The sequence below is a fragment of the Cygnus atratus genome, chromosome 2 (genome assembly GCF_013377495.2).
Source record: "Cygnus atratus isolate AKBS03 ecotype Queensland, Australia chromosome 2, CAtr_DNAZoo_HiC_assembly, whole genome shotgun sequence".
Lineage (NCBI taxonomy): Eukaryota > Metazoa > Chordata > Aves > Anseriformes > Anatidae > Cygnus > Cygnus atratus.
Window position 1 is genome coordinate 61122607 of NC_066363.1, and position 17546 is coordinate 61140152.

A 17546-nucleotide genomic window follows, 5' to 3' on the forward strand; every position below is an offset into this window, starting at 1 on the left:
ACCATACAAAAAGGCACTTGGCACTCTGAACCACAAGCTCTGAACTCTGCCCAAATGCAGATACTTCGTCATTCAGCCCTGCTCTGATGATTTTCTGCCGCAGGATATGGATGAGGGGGGAGCAGTGCAGATAGTCTGGGGGACTTCATTAAAGCCCTTGACACTGTCACCCCTAAGATCCTGGGAGAAAGGCTGTTGATGTGTGGGGCTGGAGGAAAACACAAAAGATGGGCTTAAAACTGGATGAGCAGCTGGGCCCCGAGGGTGGCGATCAGTGGCACAAATTCCACCTGGAGGCCACGAACTAGCGGTGTATCCCGGGAATCATTCCTGGGTCAAGTCCTGTTTAACGTCTCCCTTAACTCTTTGGATGACGGGACAGAGTGTACCCTCAGCAAGTTTGTTGACAACACCAGAGAGGGAGGAGTGGGGGATACGTGGGGAGGTATATTGTTGATAAAAGGCTGGGCCCAGTACACGTCGTCTTGTGGGAGACACCAGGAAGTCTGACCTCTAATCATGCCCCATCACTACTTTATTCCATTCCTCTTCATCTTGTGTCAGGAACCTGGGACATTTCTACTCTGTGGTCAGATGAATAGCAATGGACTGCTACTGTTTTTCGTCCTTCCTGGCAGCTGTTGGTGACGGGGAGTTGGTCTCTCATCCTTTCCATGTAATTGCCAACACAAATGTGATGCAGATTAACTAGAGCTGCCCATGCTGGACACTATCCCGGGGTGCTGCTGCAATGACTGACTTGGTGCTTGCGTCTCTCTCCCTTCCCCTTCAGGTCTGTTCCATCCTCCTCTCTTCCTCGCTCACCCACTGAAGAAACACAGCCACTTGCTTGTGCCTCCCAGTACCATTAGGAAATTAAATGAGCTATTCCAGGGGTACGTACTGCTGAGAGAGGGACCCTTTCCAAATCTCTCAGCAACATGCCGCATGTTTCTCCACTGGAGAGGAACAACTCTGGGCAGCAGAGGGCCAGCCAGCTGGAGATCAGCTTTGCAGAAAAGGCCTTGGGGTCCTGGTGGACACCAAGCTGACCAGGAGGCAGCCATGTGCCCATGCTACCAAGATGGCTGTCGGTACCCTGAGCTGCATGAAGCAAAGTGCTGCCAGCAGGCTGAGGGAGGTGATCCTTTCCCTTTGCTTGGTGCTGGGGAGGCCCCACCTGGAGCACTGAGTCCTGCTCTGGGCTGCACGGCACTAGAGAGACATGGCATGAGTGCAGAGGAGAGCCATGAGGAGGATCAGAGGGCTGCAGCACCTCTCCTATGGAGAGAGGCCGAGAGAGCTGGGGTTGTTCAGCCTGGAGAAGAGAAGGCTCCGGGGAGACCTGAGAGTGGCAACCCAGCACCTGAAGGGGGCCTACAGGAAAGCTCTTTGTTGAGAAGAGTTGTAATGGGACAAGGAGAAATGGATTTAATCTGAAAGAGAGTAGATTGACATTCAGTCCTAGGAAGACTCTTTACTATGAGGACATTGAGGTAGTGCAACAGGCTGCCCAGAGAAATTTTGGATGCTCCATAACTGCAAGAGTTCAAGGCCAGGTTGGATGGGACTTGGGGAAACCTAGTCTGCTGGGAGAGGGCCCTACAGGACAGCTCTTTACGAGGAAGTATGGCAATAGGACAAGGGTAGTAATGGGAAAAGGTGTAACAGTGTTAAACTAAAAGAGAGTAGATTTAGACTTTGGGAGGAGTGGGGGAAATGTGGGGAGGGTCGTGCTGCCATCCAGAGGCACCTCATCAGGCTGGAGAAATGGGCTGACAGGAACCTCATGATGTGTGAGGGGGGACATACAGGGTCCTGCACCTGGGACATGTTTTCTGGTTTACTTTCCCACTCTTTCTTTCCAAGAAGTGTTTGCTCCTCAGCTCAGCTTCAAAACCAAAACCCTGCAGCTGCGCATTTCCTCCCCACGCAAAACCACAGACGAGGCGCCTACTCCTGGGGATGCTGCTGCGCTTGCTGCAGGTTGATCCCCACGAGCTGCTGCAGTGGGGGCAGCACAGGCACAGGGGCATTTCGGCAGGCCGCAGCTGGGTGGCCAGGCGGAGGCAGCAAGAGGAGGTCCCTGACGGGGTGGGGACATGCCTCCTGCCCACTGCAGGTGACCGCACACACTCAGCGCCCACCAGGGTGGCCTCTGGGCTGGGAGCTTCACGCCCTGATGTACGGCTGGAGCTGCTCTCACTCTCAACCCCTTCTCAGCAGCTCTGACTCAAGTTTCCACACGCCACGCTCCTTGGACTTCCCAGTCTTTCTCACATTCATCTGAAAAGCTGATGGGATGACAACCTCCTCACCAACGTGAGCATTCCCTGGTCTAAGTCCTTTCCCAGGCTGCAGTGGGTTCTCTGCAAACGTAGCCGCACACGATTGCTCCCAGAAGAGCCATTGCTGGAGACATCTTCTCCTCCCACTCAACCTTGTCCCCACCTGGGGCCTCTTTCACTCTCCTCTGAGTCTCAGCTGTGTGGGACAAGCAATCATGCTGCTGCTGCTGGCAGCACTTGTGGCCACCACCACTTGGTCTGGTAAGTCCTTTTTACCTTCTACCTTTTCCTCACAGGCATACGTGGTTGCACTAATGGATATTTTCACAAGTCACTTATTGCCAGTTAGTAACTTCATTTCTCCTATTTTTTTCTTTGCTTTTATTTTTTTTTCATTCCCTAGATGGATTTGCACAGGAAATTCCCATACAGACCCCTATATCCATTACAAAGTCTGAAAGAAGTACACGTCTGCAATGTCATTTTAAAGACGTCTCTGCAAATTTTGATAACATCGTCATACACTGGTACCAACAGAAGGAAAATAAAGCTCCAGAGTGGATGTTCTATATTTCAGCTGGGGTAAAAACAGAGGATAAGAGCTTCCAAGGGCGCATGTATTCAGTTGAAAGGGTTTCTGACCAGAAAATGTGTACTCTTACAATAAAAAACATAGCTCAGGATGCTGCTGCTACCTACTACTGTGCCTACTGGGAAACCCACTATGGCAGAAAACCCAGCAATCACCTCGACCAATACTCTCTCGGTGGCTCAACCACAAACGATTTGAAAGATCCCAACTCACTTCCCCCGGCATGGATGAACCGCCCGGCCTCAACACGCAGGCTCTGCACAGTCAGGACTGGCTCGGTGCTGAGCCTCCACTCCTTGGAGGGGTCAGCTGCCAAAAGCTCGGGATTTCGACGGAGCAAGTGGCACGTGCAAAGGGAACGGTGAAAGGCAAATGCCTAACCCGACCTCGGCACTTCCTCTTCCCCTTATTTTGCTCATGCGTGGCAGAGAACTGATTGTAAGGATTTCTTTAGTGGAAAGGGGCAATTTTCCATGCTGCTGTTCCAAGAAATTATTCAGCATGTAGTCCTGGAGCTTTTCAAAGCCCATGGCTTGACACAGAAAACTAAAAGAAAGCTTTCCCTTGAAAGCTGAGTGCATTCTAAATCCCACTGAGACGAGGGCAAAACTCCCTGTGACTTGAAGTGAGAAAGTCCCATCAATCTGGGGGCAGAAATCAGCAGGACATGGACGTTCTTGATAGGGCTGGGAAAATTATGCATTGAGTAAACAACTGGTTTCTACTTCAAGAAAGAACCCCGGTAGCATCAGCATCAGGAAACTGTCATTTTTTAAGCCTATTTCTGAGACATTCTTAATGGGGAAGCAGTGGAGATGGAGTCAAGCTGGAGGAGAGGGCTGCTCATCAGTAGGTGTTCAGATCTCGGTATTGAATGTGCAATCACAAGATTCGGGCTTGCCTGATAAATGCCAGACGATAGGAAAAGACCTGTGCTCATGTGAGGTGTCAGATTTGGGAAGCGTACACTATTTGGTGTGAAAATTAGATACTAAATAAGCATGAGACGTAGAAAAATATTTATAGATATAAAGAGCAAAGAATAGGAATGTGAGTGTATTGCTACCGATGTCCAGAAGATGTCATGAAAGTTTACACTAGAAAGCATTTCTGTTTAAGCTAGTGAGCTAGACACATATCCCAGGTGCTAAAATCCTATCGTGGCACCCGGACCATGGGAGATGGCTAAGTACAAAGACAGCTGCCCCTGATGGGTAGAGAGAAATGCCACTTTCTCAGGGATGTGGGAAATGGCAGGGGTAGGGCCAGGGAACAGAAGACTTATTTGAGGGCTGGGCATGCTTTTGTGAATATTTATGATTTTTAAATTACTGAAGATTTCACTAACAGTTTGAAAGCATCACAGCATACTTTGCAGCGTTGGGAAACTCTCCACCACTACCACCACCACAGGAAGAGAGATTTCAGGTGGAAACTCTCTTATCTCGTCTCTCCCTCCAGCAAGCAAAGATATACTCAGGTGGAGATGAAGCAAGAGGAACCCAGGCTAAAAATGAGGCACAAATCCGTAAGAGCGGGCAAGGAGCTGCTGCAGCAACCTACCTGTGACCATGCTACAGTGTGTGCAGCTGGCCATGAGGCAGCTTCCGTAAAGACAAGCTGTGGCTGCTCACACCGGGCTGAATTTGAGGAGCTGCGATGGGCAGTGGCTTCCATCTGCAGGGCACCAGCACTTGCACGGAGGTTCCCACAGGCCCGAGGAGACCCCAGGCACCCCAGGAGCTGCAGCCACGCAGAGGAGCTGCCATTGGGTGCCAGGTGCCTGAGCCACTCCTTTCTGCCCCTCAAGTGCCTGCTTCCTCCCTCCCTGTCGCCGGGGACAGACGCACTCTGCCCGGGCCAGTTCACGGAGGCAGGCTCGAGGTCGTGCCACACGCATGCTGCCACTGCCGCTGCAGGTGCTTCTGGCTGTTGCAGCCCTTTGCTGCTGTAAGTCTTAGGTGTGAGCTGCGGGGTCTGGGAGCGCCCGGGGGTCGCCCCTGCTGTCACCAAAGCACTGTTCCTTGATTTCCCTTGCAGATGGAGCCGCGCAAAGCCTCCGGCAGCCAAAACCTTCCGTGCGCAGAGTGGCATACCGCACTGCGCGGATCGAGTGCCATTTCTCAGGGTCAGACTTTCTGAATGCCTACATCCACTGGTACCAGCAGAAACCTGGGGAAGCCCCACAGCCCCTTCTGTACGTGCAGACAGGGGAGGCTGTTTTCTACAACCAGTCCTACAGAGAAACTTTTGGGGCCGAGAAGAAGACGGAGCCCATCTGTATTCTCACAATAAGAAGAGTCACAAAGGAGCAAGAAGCCACCTATTACTGTGCTTACTGGGAGAGCACAGCCATAGAAAACACTCTAGCAGCTGGCACACAACCCTGGCTGTGCTCCCCACCACAGGCGAGCGAGGGCTGCAAACCTCACCTGGCTGCAGGCTCCTGCTGGCCTGGCTGGGTGCGCCTGCAGGGGCTCCCGAGGGTGGAAGACGTGGAAAAGAACAGCCCCCATATACTTTTTAGCCTTGCCTGCAGCTGGCACAGCCTCATTGGACGTCAACAAGACAAGTGGTTTCCGCTCCTCGGATCCGCTTGGCCACCACTCGACTCTGGCCCCGAGCCTGTCCCCACATGGAAGCCCTGCGGAAGGCAGCGACCGTGTGGCTGCTGAGAGCTTTCATCCTGGCAGCTGCTTTCTCTTGTATGTGCCCTGCTCACCCTGCTGCCTGCACATCCCGGGGGAAGCTCTGCTGCTGTTTCAGCTTTGCATTCCCAATTTCCCTCTTGCTTTCCCACAGGTGGCCCTGCACGAGCCTTGCAGCAAAGCCCGGTATCCATCACCAAGCCAGAAAGCAAAACGGTGCTCATCACCTGCCACGTCTCCGTCCCCAACTTTGACAAAGCTTTCATTCACTGGTACCGCAAGAAGCCTGGGGCAGCTCCCGAGCGCGTTGCCTACATGGCATCCAGGCTCTTCCTTGGGAACGAGGCCGATGGGGGGAAATTCAGCATCGAGAAGGACCTGGACAAATCTGTCTGCACCCTGACGGTGAGCAAAGTCACCCTGCAAGACGCTGCTACCTACTACTGCGCCAGGTGGGATGCACAGCAGCAGAGAGCCATAAGCAGCCTGCACAAAGACATGCTTCGCTTCCTGGACCAGACCCTGAAAGTCCCAAAAACCTCAAGGAACGTGCCCACCCTGCCTCCCCATCAGCCCCGAACCCATCAAGCACACTTCTCAGGCAGCCAGGCACCAAAGGCGCTTCGGGGCTGCCGTAGGCAGTGCAGATGCTCGCTGTGGCTGGTACCAGCAGAGAAGTCATTTCACTTCAGCAACAAAAAGGGGATTTCCCCAGGTATGGCAGGAGAAAGAGAGAACAGGAAGAAGAAAAACTTGGCTGCACATTTAGCACTGAGGTATGAGTCGCACCTCACAGAAGAGGGAAAGCTCAGATTCCTGTCACAACCGTACGAGAGCAGAGTGCCCCTATCGAGCTGGAAAACATTTTTTGGACGGGTGGAGGGAGGCGGGGAGAAGAGAGAAAAGGAAGAATTAAAACCTGGCTGCCCTAAATAAAATAACAATTGGACAGCAGAGATGTGGGAATTGGTTCCGTTTTCTCTCCGAGGGAAGTAGCAGTGACCTGGTCTCTGCAGAAGGGCTATCAACAGCATAGAACAGATGTCCTACTTTGCTCTCCCAGATCATCGTTATTTTATGCTAACTCAATCTGGGGTCTAAAACATTTGTGTTTCCTTGTATAGCCCCCAGCATTTGCAGATGCTACCCTGGGGCGTAGCATCACACCTCACCTGCAACAAGAAGAACCTGCAAGGGCAGCAGTCCTGCTTCTGAGCTCCCAAGGGGCTGCCGTGCATTTTCCTGGCCTTTGGCATTCAGATGGTGTGACGGGAAGTCACTGGACAGCCTTCAAATGCATTCAACTCCACTGTCTTGCTTCTCCTTCCTTGTGTTGGCCGTGGACCTTAGGAAAAACCTCTGAGCCCAGGTACTGCTTAGCAGCTTCCAACTACTCTGAAAGCAGCAGTAGGTTGCTCCAGACTATAAAATCCCTTTATAAACGACCGCTGACATTCAGCAGGGCTTGGCGGTGCTGCTTTCCTGCAGCATTACCTGCCTGCTTCCTGGGACCTCTCTCCTGATGGCCCCCAAGTGAGTCACATCCTCTCCTCAGGCACAGCCCCCTGGCCCTGCTGCAGAGGCAGCATCTTTCTCCCACAGCCAGAGGCGAGCGAGCACCATCGGGATGCTGCTGCTGCTGGTCCTGACCCTGGCTGCAGCCTGGTCGTGCATGTTCCCCCTCTCAGGAGGGCAGCGTGTGGAGCAGCAGCAAGCGGCTCTCATGCATACGGCTGTGAGCAGGCGGCTGACAGTGCTCGTTGTATTATTTTCTCTCCTTCTGTTCGATGGGCAAGCACAAGTGCTCCTGCAACAGCGTCAGCCATCTCTCACCAAAAGGACATCTATGATTGCAGTGATTGATTGCAAAGTCGAGGGCATAGATAACTTCCAGGATGCTTACATCCATTGGTACCGACATATACCCACCAGGGCTCCCGAACGACTTCTGTATGTGACCCCAACAGCACAGATTTCTTACGAGAAGGATTCCTACAAGGACAAGTACCACTCTTCTAAAAGAGGCAAAAATACCTGCACTCTATCAGTCAAAGACATTCGTGAGGATGATGAAGGTACCTACTACTGTGCCTACTGGCAGTCTCACAGAGCGAGAAGATCGTAGGCAGCCTGTACAGAAAGGTGGCTGCAGCCTGAGTGGCAAGCTTCCTCTCAAATGCAGGGAACCAACGTTACCTTCCTGCACCCACCTCTCAGCTCCTAAAACGTCCCTCCTGGGGTGTCCCTTCCACTGAAGGAAGGAAGTCTGAAGAGTCGACAAATAGAACAGGCATGAAATGCAGCACACTGCAGCCTCAGCGGGTACAATGCAGTGGGGTGGGGCAAAGGAGCACCCCTGTGGGTGATGATAAAGAGAGGTCCATTTAGGCAGCACCGCTTACACAATCTTTGCTGAAGGTGGATGTTTTCCCACCATGGTCTGAGCTAGCAAAAAACAAGGAAAGGGCAGGGAGGGAGCACGGAAGGGGCATATTTGCAGTGAAGATCTAACCTGGGAGCCCTGGGCCACACATGGCCAGCTGGCTGGAAAGCAGCTATGCAGAAAAGGACCTGGCTGGATGTCTAGCGAAGGAATGAGAGTAAACATTGTGCCCTTGCTGCCAAGATGGCTGTCAGTACCCTGAGCTGCATGAGGCAAAGCGCTGCCGGCAGGCTGAGGGAGGTGATCCTTCTCCACCGCTCGGCGCTGGGGAGGCCCCACGTGGAGCGCTGAGTCCAGTTCTGGGCTCCCCAGTACTAGAGAGAAATGGACATCCTGGGGACAGTCCAGTAACGATCCATGAAGATGATGAAGGGACGGAGGCACGTCTCCAAAGAGGAAAGGCTGAGAGAGCTGGGACTCTTCAGTCCAGAGAGCCCCTCAATATCTATAAATCCCTGAAGCGGGGTGTAAAGGGCCCAGAGTCAGGCTCCTATACGTGGTGCCCTGTGAGGCAATGGGCACCAACTGAAACTCAAATGAAATGAAAATAAATCTGAGCACAAGAAAAAACTTTCTTACCATGAGAGCAGTCCAACACTGGAATAGGTTGTCCCGAGAGGAGGTGGAGCCTCCATCAGGACCCACTGGACAGTCCTGGGCCACCTGCTCTAGGTGACCCTGCCTGAATTGGGGTTGGACTTGGGGGCCTTAAGAGTCCCTTGACAACCTCAGCAGTTCCGACATTTTCTGAGCCTGGGATGCATGGATCAGCAAGGGACCTGCTATTGAATACTGCTGAAATGAACCACCTCCTCTCCCACCCACCCCCTATTCATTTCCATAAAAAGTTAGATTTATTTGTTACCCAAGTGAAGACCCCACTTAATGCGTAAGCATGTTACTGCTGCCAGCTGTTCTGGCCACATCCATTTGGTCTTGTAAGACTGGGGGCTGTGGTCTGTCCCAAATGCTGCTTTCTCTCAGCCGCTCCCTCACGGTCACTCCCTGCCCCTGCTCCACGTGGGGTCCCTCCCACGGGATGCCGTCCTTCCCAAACTGAGCCTGCGGGGGCTGCCCGCAGGCAGCAGCTCTTCAAGAACTGCTCCCACATGGCTCCGTACCACGGGGTCCATCCGCCAGGAGCAAACTGCTCCAGCACGGGTCCCCCATGGGCGCCAGCTCCCCCCAGACTCCCTGCTCCTGCGTGGGCTCCTCCACAGGCTGCAGCTTGGAGATCTGCTCCACGTGGGACCCATGGGCTGCAGGGGGACAGCCTGCTCCACCAGGGGCCTCTCCACAGGCTGCAGGGGAACCGCTGCTGAGTGCCTGGAGCACCTCCTGCCCTCCTGCTGCACTGACCTTGGGGGCTGCAGGGCTGGTGCTCACTCCTCTCGCCAAGCTGCTGTTGTGCAGCAGTTTCTTCTTCCCTTTCTTAAGTCTGCTCTCGCAGAGGCATAAACAGTGGTGGGCCAGTGTCAGGTCCCTGTCCTTCTCAATTTGCAACCTTTCCTCAGAGGGTGCCCGTTGCTGCACTTATTCCTAAATCCCTGAATTCCAACTAACAAGATTGTTCCACCTTTTTTTTCTTCTAGATGGATTTGCATAGGAAATTTCCTTACAGACCCCTGTATCCATCACCGAGTTCAAGAAAACTTCACAAATGTCCTGTGAAATCAAAAGCTTACCAACAAGTTTGATAGTACTGTCATACTCTGGCATAAACGGAAGGAGAATGAAGCTCCAGAGAGGCTACTGTTCTTTGCAGAAGGGAAAACTTCACTGGAAAGTGGCTTGCAGAAAGACAGGTACAGAGCTGAAAGGGTTTCTGACCAGAATCGGTGTGTTCTTATGATAAAGGATGTCATTCCAGATGACACTAGCATGTACCACTGACAAACACTTTGGTAATGGGAACATCATGCCTGCCATTCCCAAGTATTTCTAAGGAAAAACTCTTCCTGTTCCCCACTATGCTGCCCTTGCTCCCTGACCACCAGTGCTGCCAGAAGGAGCCTGGGGGACACGTCCCTCTGGCTTGATGCAGGGGCTCACCAGCTGCCACCTGAGGGAGGCACCTCCTCCTCCCACGTGGCACAGCTCAGTCTGCCCCGGGGACGGTTTCCTTCTGCGAGTCTCAACTCAGAGAACAGAGAACTCTGAGACAGCTGAGTGGGACAAGCAAACATGCTGCTGCTGGCAGCACTGGTAGCCACAACCACTTGGTCTCGTAAGTCCTTACTTCTTTATCTTACTTTTCCTCTGCAGTAAAGAATATCTTCCCAAATCCCTGGTTGACAGTTAATAACATCATCTCTCCTCTCCTCTGCTCTCCTCTCCTCTCCTCTCCTCTCCTCTCCTCTCCTCTCCTCTCCTCTCCTCTCCTCTCCTCTCCTCTCCTCTCCTCTCCTCTCCTCTCCTCTCCTCTCCTCTCCTCTCCTCTCCTCTCCTCTCCTCTCCTCTCCTTCCATTCCCTTCCATTCTCTTCTCTCGTAGATGGATTTGCACAGGAAATTCCCATACAGACCCCTACATCCATCACCAAATCTAAAGGAAGTACACGTCTGCAATGTCATTTTAAAGATGTCTCTGCAAATTTTGATAACACCATCATTCACTGGTACCAACAGAAGGAGAATAAAGCTCCAGAGCGGATGTTCTACATTTCAACAGGGACAACAGCAGTAGATGAGAGCTTCCGAGGGCGCATGTATACAATTGAAAGGATTTCTAGACAGAAAATTTGTACTCTCACAATAAGCAATATAATTCCAGATGACACAGCTACCTACTACTGTGCCTACTGGGACTCTCACTACAGCAGAAACCCAGCGATCACCTCGACCAATTCTCCCTCGGTGTCTCAACCACAAACAGTTTGAAAGATCCCAACTCACTTCCCCCGGTGTGGATGAGCCACCCGGCCGCACCACGCAGGCTCTGCATAGCCAGGACTGGCTCGGTGCTGAGCCACTCCTTGGAGGGGTCAGCTGCCAAAAGCTCAGGATTTTGACGGAGCAAGTGGCAAGTGCAAAGGGAACGGTGAAAGGCAAATGCCTAACCCAACCTCGGCACTTCCTCTTCCCCTTATTTTGCTCAAGCGTGGCAGGGAACTGGTTGTAACAATGTCTTTACTGGAAAGGGGCAATTTTCCATGCTGCCTTTCCTGGAATTAACTTAGCATGTTGTCCTGGAGCTTTTCAAAGCCCATGGCTTGACAGAGAAAACCGAAAGAGAGAGCTTTAACCTGAAGATCTGTGCTTTGTCATGTATTTGTTTTACAGAGGACATTAAGGAAATAAAAAGGTCTCTTTTTGGATAAGGCGTATGGATATGAGGGTTAGAAATTTTATTACTCTGTTTTCTACTGCATTGAATCAATAAATTGCTTTCACCTTTCTTTAACAGTCTCCATAGACAAATGGAGCACTTTCAAAAAAATCTTTAAGTTTTTCTTGGACTTATTATTGCCAATGTTTTGAAGTTAACATTTCCTTTGCAATGTGTGAGTAGATGCTCCTTAAGGTCTGGCACAGGTGCAAGTTTGAGTGCGTCTCAGACTGTCTTGGGTTTTCAGGAAGAGTAAATGCGAAATTTTAACATGCAGTCAGCCTTAACTGTTTGAGATATAAAACCTTTTGTCAGAGTATTAGATTTGTAAAATTTACAAAAATAGATGTAAATACCTGTACTGACTATTTTTGGATTCTTTTATCCCCCTTCAGTGCAACCTTTGCTATCAAAGGAGAAGTGGCTTACTCTGTCTTAATCATCAAAGCCTTAGAAAACCAAGTAGCTGTTGGAAGGTAATGTAGACTTCCAAGTATGCTATTTTGATCATCTTTGACATAGTTCTTTTTGGCTTGTTTTGAGGAAATGTTAAGACTTATGTGTACTGGGACACCTGAAGTTCATTCCCATGACAGATTGCCTAGAAAAAAATAGCATGCAAAAGGAAAACATTTAGGTCAGAATACTGACATCCATTTCCATTTAAATTTGGTCTGCTCCACGTGGGACCCATGGGCTGCAGGGGGACAGCCTGCTCCACCAGGGGCCTCTCCACAGGCTGCAGGGGAACCGCTGCTGAGTGCCTGGAGCACCTCCTACCCTCCTGCTGCACACACCTTGGGGGCTGCAGGGCTGGTGCACACTCTTTGCTCTCCCAGCTGATGTTGTGCAGCAGTTTTTTCTTCCCTTTCTTGAACCTGCTCTCACAGAGGCCCAACCATTGGTGGGTCAGGGGCAGGTCTCTTTCAGAGCAATCTGGAGCTGGCTCTTACCTGACATGGGGCAGCTCCTGGACTCTTCTCACAGAGGCCACCCCTGCAGCCCCCCAGCTTCCAAACCCTTCCCACGTAAGCCCGGTACACTCTCACACCTCACATGGAGCGAGAGGTCAAGGCATGAAGCTCTGATGGCCATATGTCCAGGAGCATTAAGGGGTAAGTGCAGGGCCAGTGCAGCACCACTCTTGATTTTGTGGCTCTTTGGACCAAGTAAGATCCCATCATATTTTACCCCCCACTCACATAGACACAAACTTCTTTTCTAATAGCAACAGGTTTTCACTTCAGACTGCTTTGCCATGAAGGCAGGAAACCAGCAGCATGCCGTTTAATGATCTAAGGGTTACAGATACCAAGTGTTTCACCAGGAAATGATTTAAAGGCCTTCTGATGTGAAAGCAGCGCTTCCATCAGGCACTTTTCTCACACATTGTATTAGGAACAGGATTTTGCAGCTGGTGGGAGCAAGAAGCCACCCTTGGACTGGCAGTCATTGTGAGGGCTCAGACCTTTGCAAGACAGACCATTCAGTCAAAACACAGCAGTAATAAGAGAAAATGCACCGTACCTTGCTAGGATTTCTCGTAAACCAGGAGACGGCCTCTCCACACTTGGTTTGTCTCCTGATGCAGGGGAAATGACCAGCTTTCCAGGCACCTTGGGTGTTTTCAGGTCCCACAGAAGGACTGCACTGACTCTGCTGAGGTCCGTAGTAGCTTGGGTATGGACCCTTTTACATTGTTATTGCTGTGATTTAGTTTGTCAAAAAAATTAAGCAGCAGCAACCCCCTGTTCCCTGCCCTCCCCATCCGCACCCAGCAATGGCTAGGAGTTGAGGCACTACCCTTGGGTGTGCCAAATGAGTCATTTCCTCCCCAGAGCTGTTTGACTCCTTCTCCTCCTGGAGGGCTTTATAACGTTCCTGCCCCTACTTCAGTTCCACGGTTCACCCAAGCAGGCAGCATGCTGCTGCTGCCCGTCCTGCTTGCAGCTTCTTCTTGGTCCCGTAAGCCCTGTTCCATTTCTCCTATCTTTCCCGTGTGCGGAGGATACTGTCCCTGCTCCGGAATGCAGCCATTCTGAGCCCTCACACAATTTTTAACCAATTTCTCCCCATTCCCTTCCAGGTGGAGACACGCAGGCAGTGCCGGTGCAAAGCCCGGCGATGCGGACTCAGGCAGAGACGCTCGGCCAGCATGGCATGCCAGCTGAGGAAAGAAGACACCGTGCACTGGTACAAGCAGCTTCCTGGAGAGCCGATCAAGAGGATACTGTACGTGTCAGGAAAGACACCTATATTTGATGATGGCTCTGACAGACAAAAGTATCAAGTGAGGAAGCATGCCTCTGAACCTCGCTATAGTCTCCAAATAAATTATGTAACCCAGAGGGATGCTGGCACTTACTACTGTGCGTACTGGTATTTATATCAAGGCATCACAGTGTTAGATGGGCCAAGATAAACCATACAAAAAGGCACTTGGCACTCTGAACCACAAGCTCTGAACTCTGCCCAAATGCAGATACTTCGTCATTCAGCCCTGCTCTGATGATTTTCTGCCGCAGGATAGGAAAAACAACAGCCTAGCATGACAACTGCTAAATAGAGGATGTTAGTAATCAGGATATTATTTCCAGACTGACACATCTCTGTAACATGCAGAAGCTGCAGGTCCCCATCAATTGAGGGTACAAAGAGGGAACATTGCTGTCAAGATGAAGACTTGGAAGCACGGAAAGCACTCACCTGGCAGTGAACACAGCCTGTCTGTGCCTTGTGAGCAAACAGTAACTGAATATTTCTCTTCTTTACTGGAATCTGTGGAGCAAGCAGACCAATATATCTCCATCCCCTTGGTGCTCTCTCTTGAAATAAGGTGTGTGTGTGAAACAAGGAGAGAAGACTGCATGATTTGCATGACTTTTTCATGACTGCGTGACTTTCTGTCCCATTTTCCATGCTGTTATTCCTGGAAATAACTGAGCATGTTGCCCTGGAGCTTTTCAAATCCCATGGCTTGAGAAAAATGAGAAGAACTAGTCTTCTTTTGGTTTAAATTTTAGCAGCTGTGGAAGCAGAAAGATTTTTGATTTATTCCTCCAGAGATCTGGAGATGGGCATTGTTGTTCTCCCTTTTTCAGATGTGTCCATCTCTTTCCCCATCCTTCTTGCTTTCACTCTGGGTCTCACTGCCATTCAGCACAGTAGAGACACATCTGAACCACTCCAAAAAGTTGGAGGCAGCGGTGTTGTTGTGGCTTACCCCGGCAGGCAGCTACGCAGTACACAGCCATTTGCTCACGCCTCTGCCCAGTTGCATGGAGGACAGAGTCAGGAAGAACAAAAAAGGTACAACTCCTGGGCTGAGATAAAGACAGTTAATTAGGATAGAAAAGGAAGGGAAAATAATGGTAATAATTATGATAATGTGTCATGGATATGGCTGGGAATGAGTTAATGTTCTTTGTAGAAGCTCACACAATGCAGTGTTTTGGATTTTGATGAAAACAGTGGGGATAACACAGCGATGTTTCAACATGTTGCAGAGCAGTGCTTACACAGGGCCTTGGACTTGGTTTTGCTTCTTGTGCTGTCCTGTCAGCAAGGAGGCTCGGGGTGCCCCAGGAGCTGTGAGGGGACACAGCCCAGACAGTTGGCCCGGGTGACCAAGGAGATATCCCACACCAGATGGCATCATGCTCAGCAACAAAAGCTGGGGTAAAGAAGGAGGAAGGGGGGGGACATTTGGAGCGATGGACTTGGTCTTCCCAAAAAGCCATTAAGCGAGATGAGCCCTGCTTTCCTGGGAGTGGCTGAACACCTGCCTGCTGATGGAAAGCAGTGAATGAATTTCTGGGTTTGCCTTCCTTGTGTGGGTAGCTTTTGTTTTGCCCAGTAAGCTGCCTTTATCTCCAGCGCTCTCGCTTGAGATAAGAACAGAGAAGAATATACAAGACCAGACATAGACAAGGCAATTGCTCATCCCTTGCTGACTGAGGCCCAGACAGACACTGAGCAGCATCTGCCTCCTCAGACCCCCCTGCCGACCCCACCAGCTTTACTGTTTAGCAGCACCATACCGTATGGACGTACTTTGCCCACCTTGGGTCAATTTTCCAGGCTGGGTCCCCTCCCAGCACCCCCAGCCCCCTCACTGGCCCGGCACCATGAGCAGCTGAAAAGTCCTTGGTTTAGTGTAAGCACTGCTCAGCTACCACTAAAACATCGGCGTGTTATCACCATTATTCCCATCCTAAATCCAAAACACTGCACCATACCAGCTACTACCAAGAAAATTATCTCTATCCCAGACAAAACCTGGACATGTGCCTAAGCTAGTGCCTAAGAAAAGACCTTTCGTTAGTTCACAACAGCTTTCCCTATTGATGTCTCATAAGCAATGCATCCCTCCCAGCTACGGCTTCAACATTCATGCTAACCTCATGCCTCAGAAGTTCATCCACAGAGGCTTTTCTCTAGCATCAGACCTCATTTGAGTATTTTCCTATACTGTCGTAACCTGAGACTCTCCTCACTCGATTCCTTCAAGTGTAAATTGTTAAAGAGTATTAGTCCGATGAGATAAAAAAGTCAAAGCTATATTGCAGAAAAAGGCTCTCTCCAGTGCATGTGTCCTCTTGCAACAGACACCAAAAAGTCTGATCAACTGCAACAGCTGCCTGGGAGACGCGCACGTCTCACCGTGGCTTTGTCACAGCCTCACAGTCTCCTGCCAAAGAGGTACCAGCTGCACCTCTCCTCTTGGTGCTACAACCCCATCAGGAAGGTAGGCACCTGCCCACGGGACCTGCCCCAGCATCGGGCTGCTCGCAGGACGCTGCTGCTGGAGGAACGGCCCTGAGGAGCTGCTGGGCTTGGTCCTCTGGGACCGCCTGGGGCAGACCACGGCTGGGGAGAAGCAGAAGGCTGAGCAGACCCACTGAAGCTGTTCCAAGAAAGAGTAAGACAGAAGTCACCAGGAACGGGCTCACAGAGCTTCCAGAGCAGGCCGTATTTTCTAGGGAAGGCTGGGGAAACGTGCTTCTGGGACAGCGGTGGGGTCTGAGGTGAGGAGAGCGTCCTGGGGATGGGCGGGATGTGTGCACTCAGCAGGAGATACAGGTGAGTCTGGGCGGAAGGTACCATAGACACACACGAACAAAATAACTTCAGAACGAATCTTTTAGGTCCTTTCTACATTCTTATTGCTGTGGTCTAGTTTGCCAGAAAATTTAAGCAGCAGCAACCCCCTGTCCATCCACCTCACCCCTCCCAAACCAATGGAAAGGAGCTGAGGCACTACCCTTGGGTGTGCCAAATGAGTCATTTCCTCCCCAGAGCGGTTTGACTCCTTCTCCACCTGGAGGGCTTTATAACGTTCCTGCCCCTACTTCAGTTCCACGGTTCACCCAAGCAGGCAGCATGCTGCTGCTGCCCATCCTGCTTGCAGCTTCTTCTTGGTCCCGTAAGCCCTGTTCCATTTCTCCTATCTTTCCCATGTGCGGAGAACACTGTCCCTGCTCCAGAATGCAGCCGTTTCGTGCCCTCATTAAATTTTTAACCAATTTCTCCCCATTCCCTTCCAGGTGGAGACACGCAGGCAGTGCCGGTGCAAAGCCCGGCGATGCGGACTCAGGCAGAGGGACGCTCGACCAGCATGGCATGCCAGCTGAGGAAAGAAGACACCGTGCACTGGTACAAGCAGCTTCCCGGAGAGCCGATCAAGAGGATACTGTACGTGTCGGGAAAGACTCCTACGTTTGATGATGGCTCTGACAGACAAAAGTATCAAGTGAGGAAGCATGCCTCTGAACCTCGCTATAGTCTCCAAATAAATTATGTAACACAGAGGGACGCTGGCACTTACTTCTGTGCGTACTGGTATTTATATCAAGGCATCACAGCGTTAGATGGGCCAAGATAAACCATACAAAAAGGCACTTGGCACTCTGAACCACAAGCTCTGAACTCTGCCCAAATGCAGATACTTCGTCATTCAGCCCTGCTCTGATGATTTTCTGCCGCAGGATATGGATGAGGGGGGAGCAGTGCAGATAGTCTGGGGGACTTCATTAAAGCCCTTGACACTGTCACCCCTAAGATCCTGGGAGAAAGGCTGTTGATGTGTGGGGCTGGAGGAAAACACAAAAGATGGGCTTAAAACTGGATGAGCAGCTGGGCCCCGAGGGTGGCGATCAGTGGCACAAATTCCACCTGGAGGCCACGAACTAGCGGTGTATCCCGGGAATCATTCCTGGGTCAAGTCCTGTTTAACGTCTCCCTTAACT

At 51.2% G+C, this 17546-nt stretch overlaps 1 gene segment (V, D, J or C); it reads left to right on the forward strand.

Moving 5' to 3' along the window:
- Positions 1-16680: 16680 nt before the first annotated feature.
- On the forward strand, positions 16681-17182 carry LOC126913175 (Ig heavy chain V region 36-60-like). The segment is given in 2 exon segments: positions 16681-16723; positions 16845-17182. Coding segments are annotated over 2 exon segments (381 nt in total).
- Positions 17183-17546: the final 364 nt, after the last annotated feature.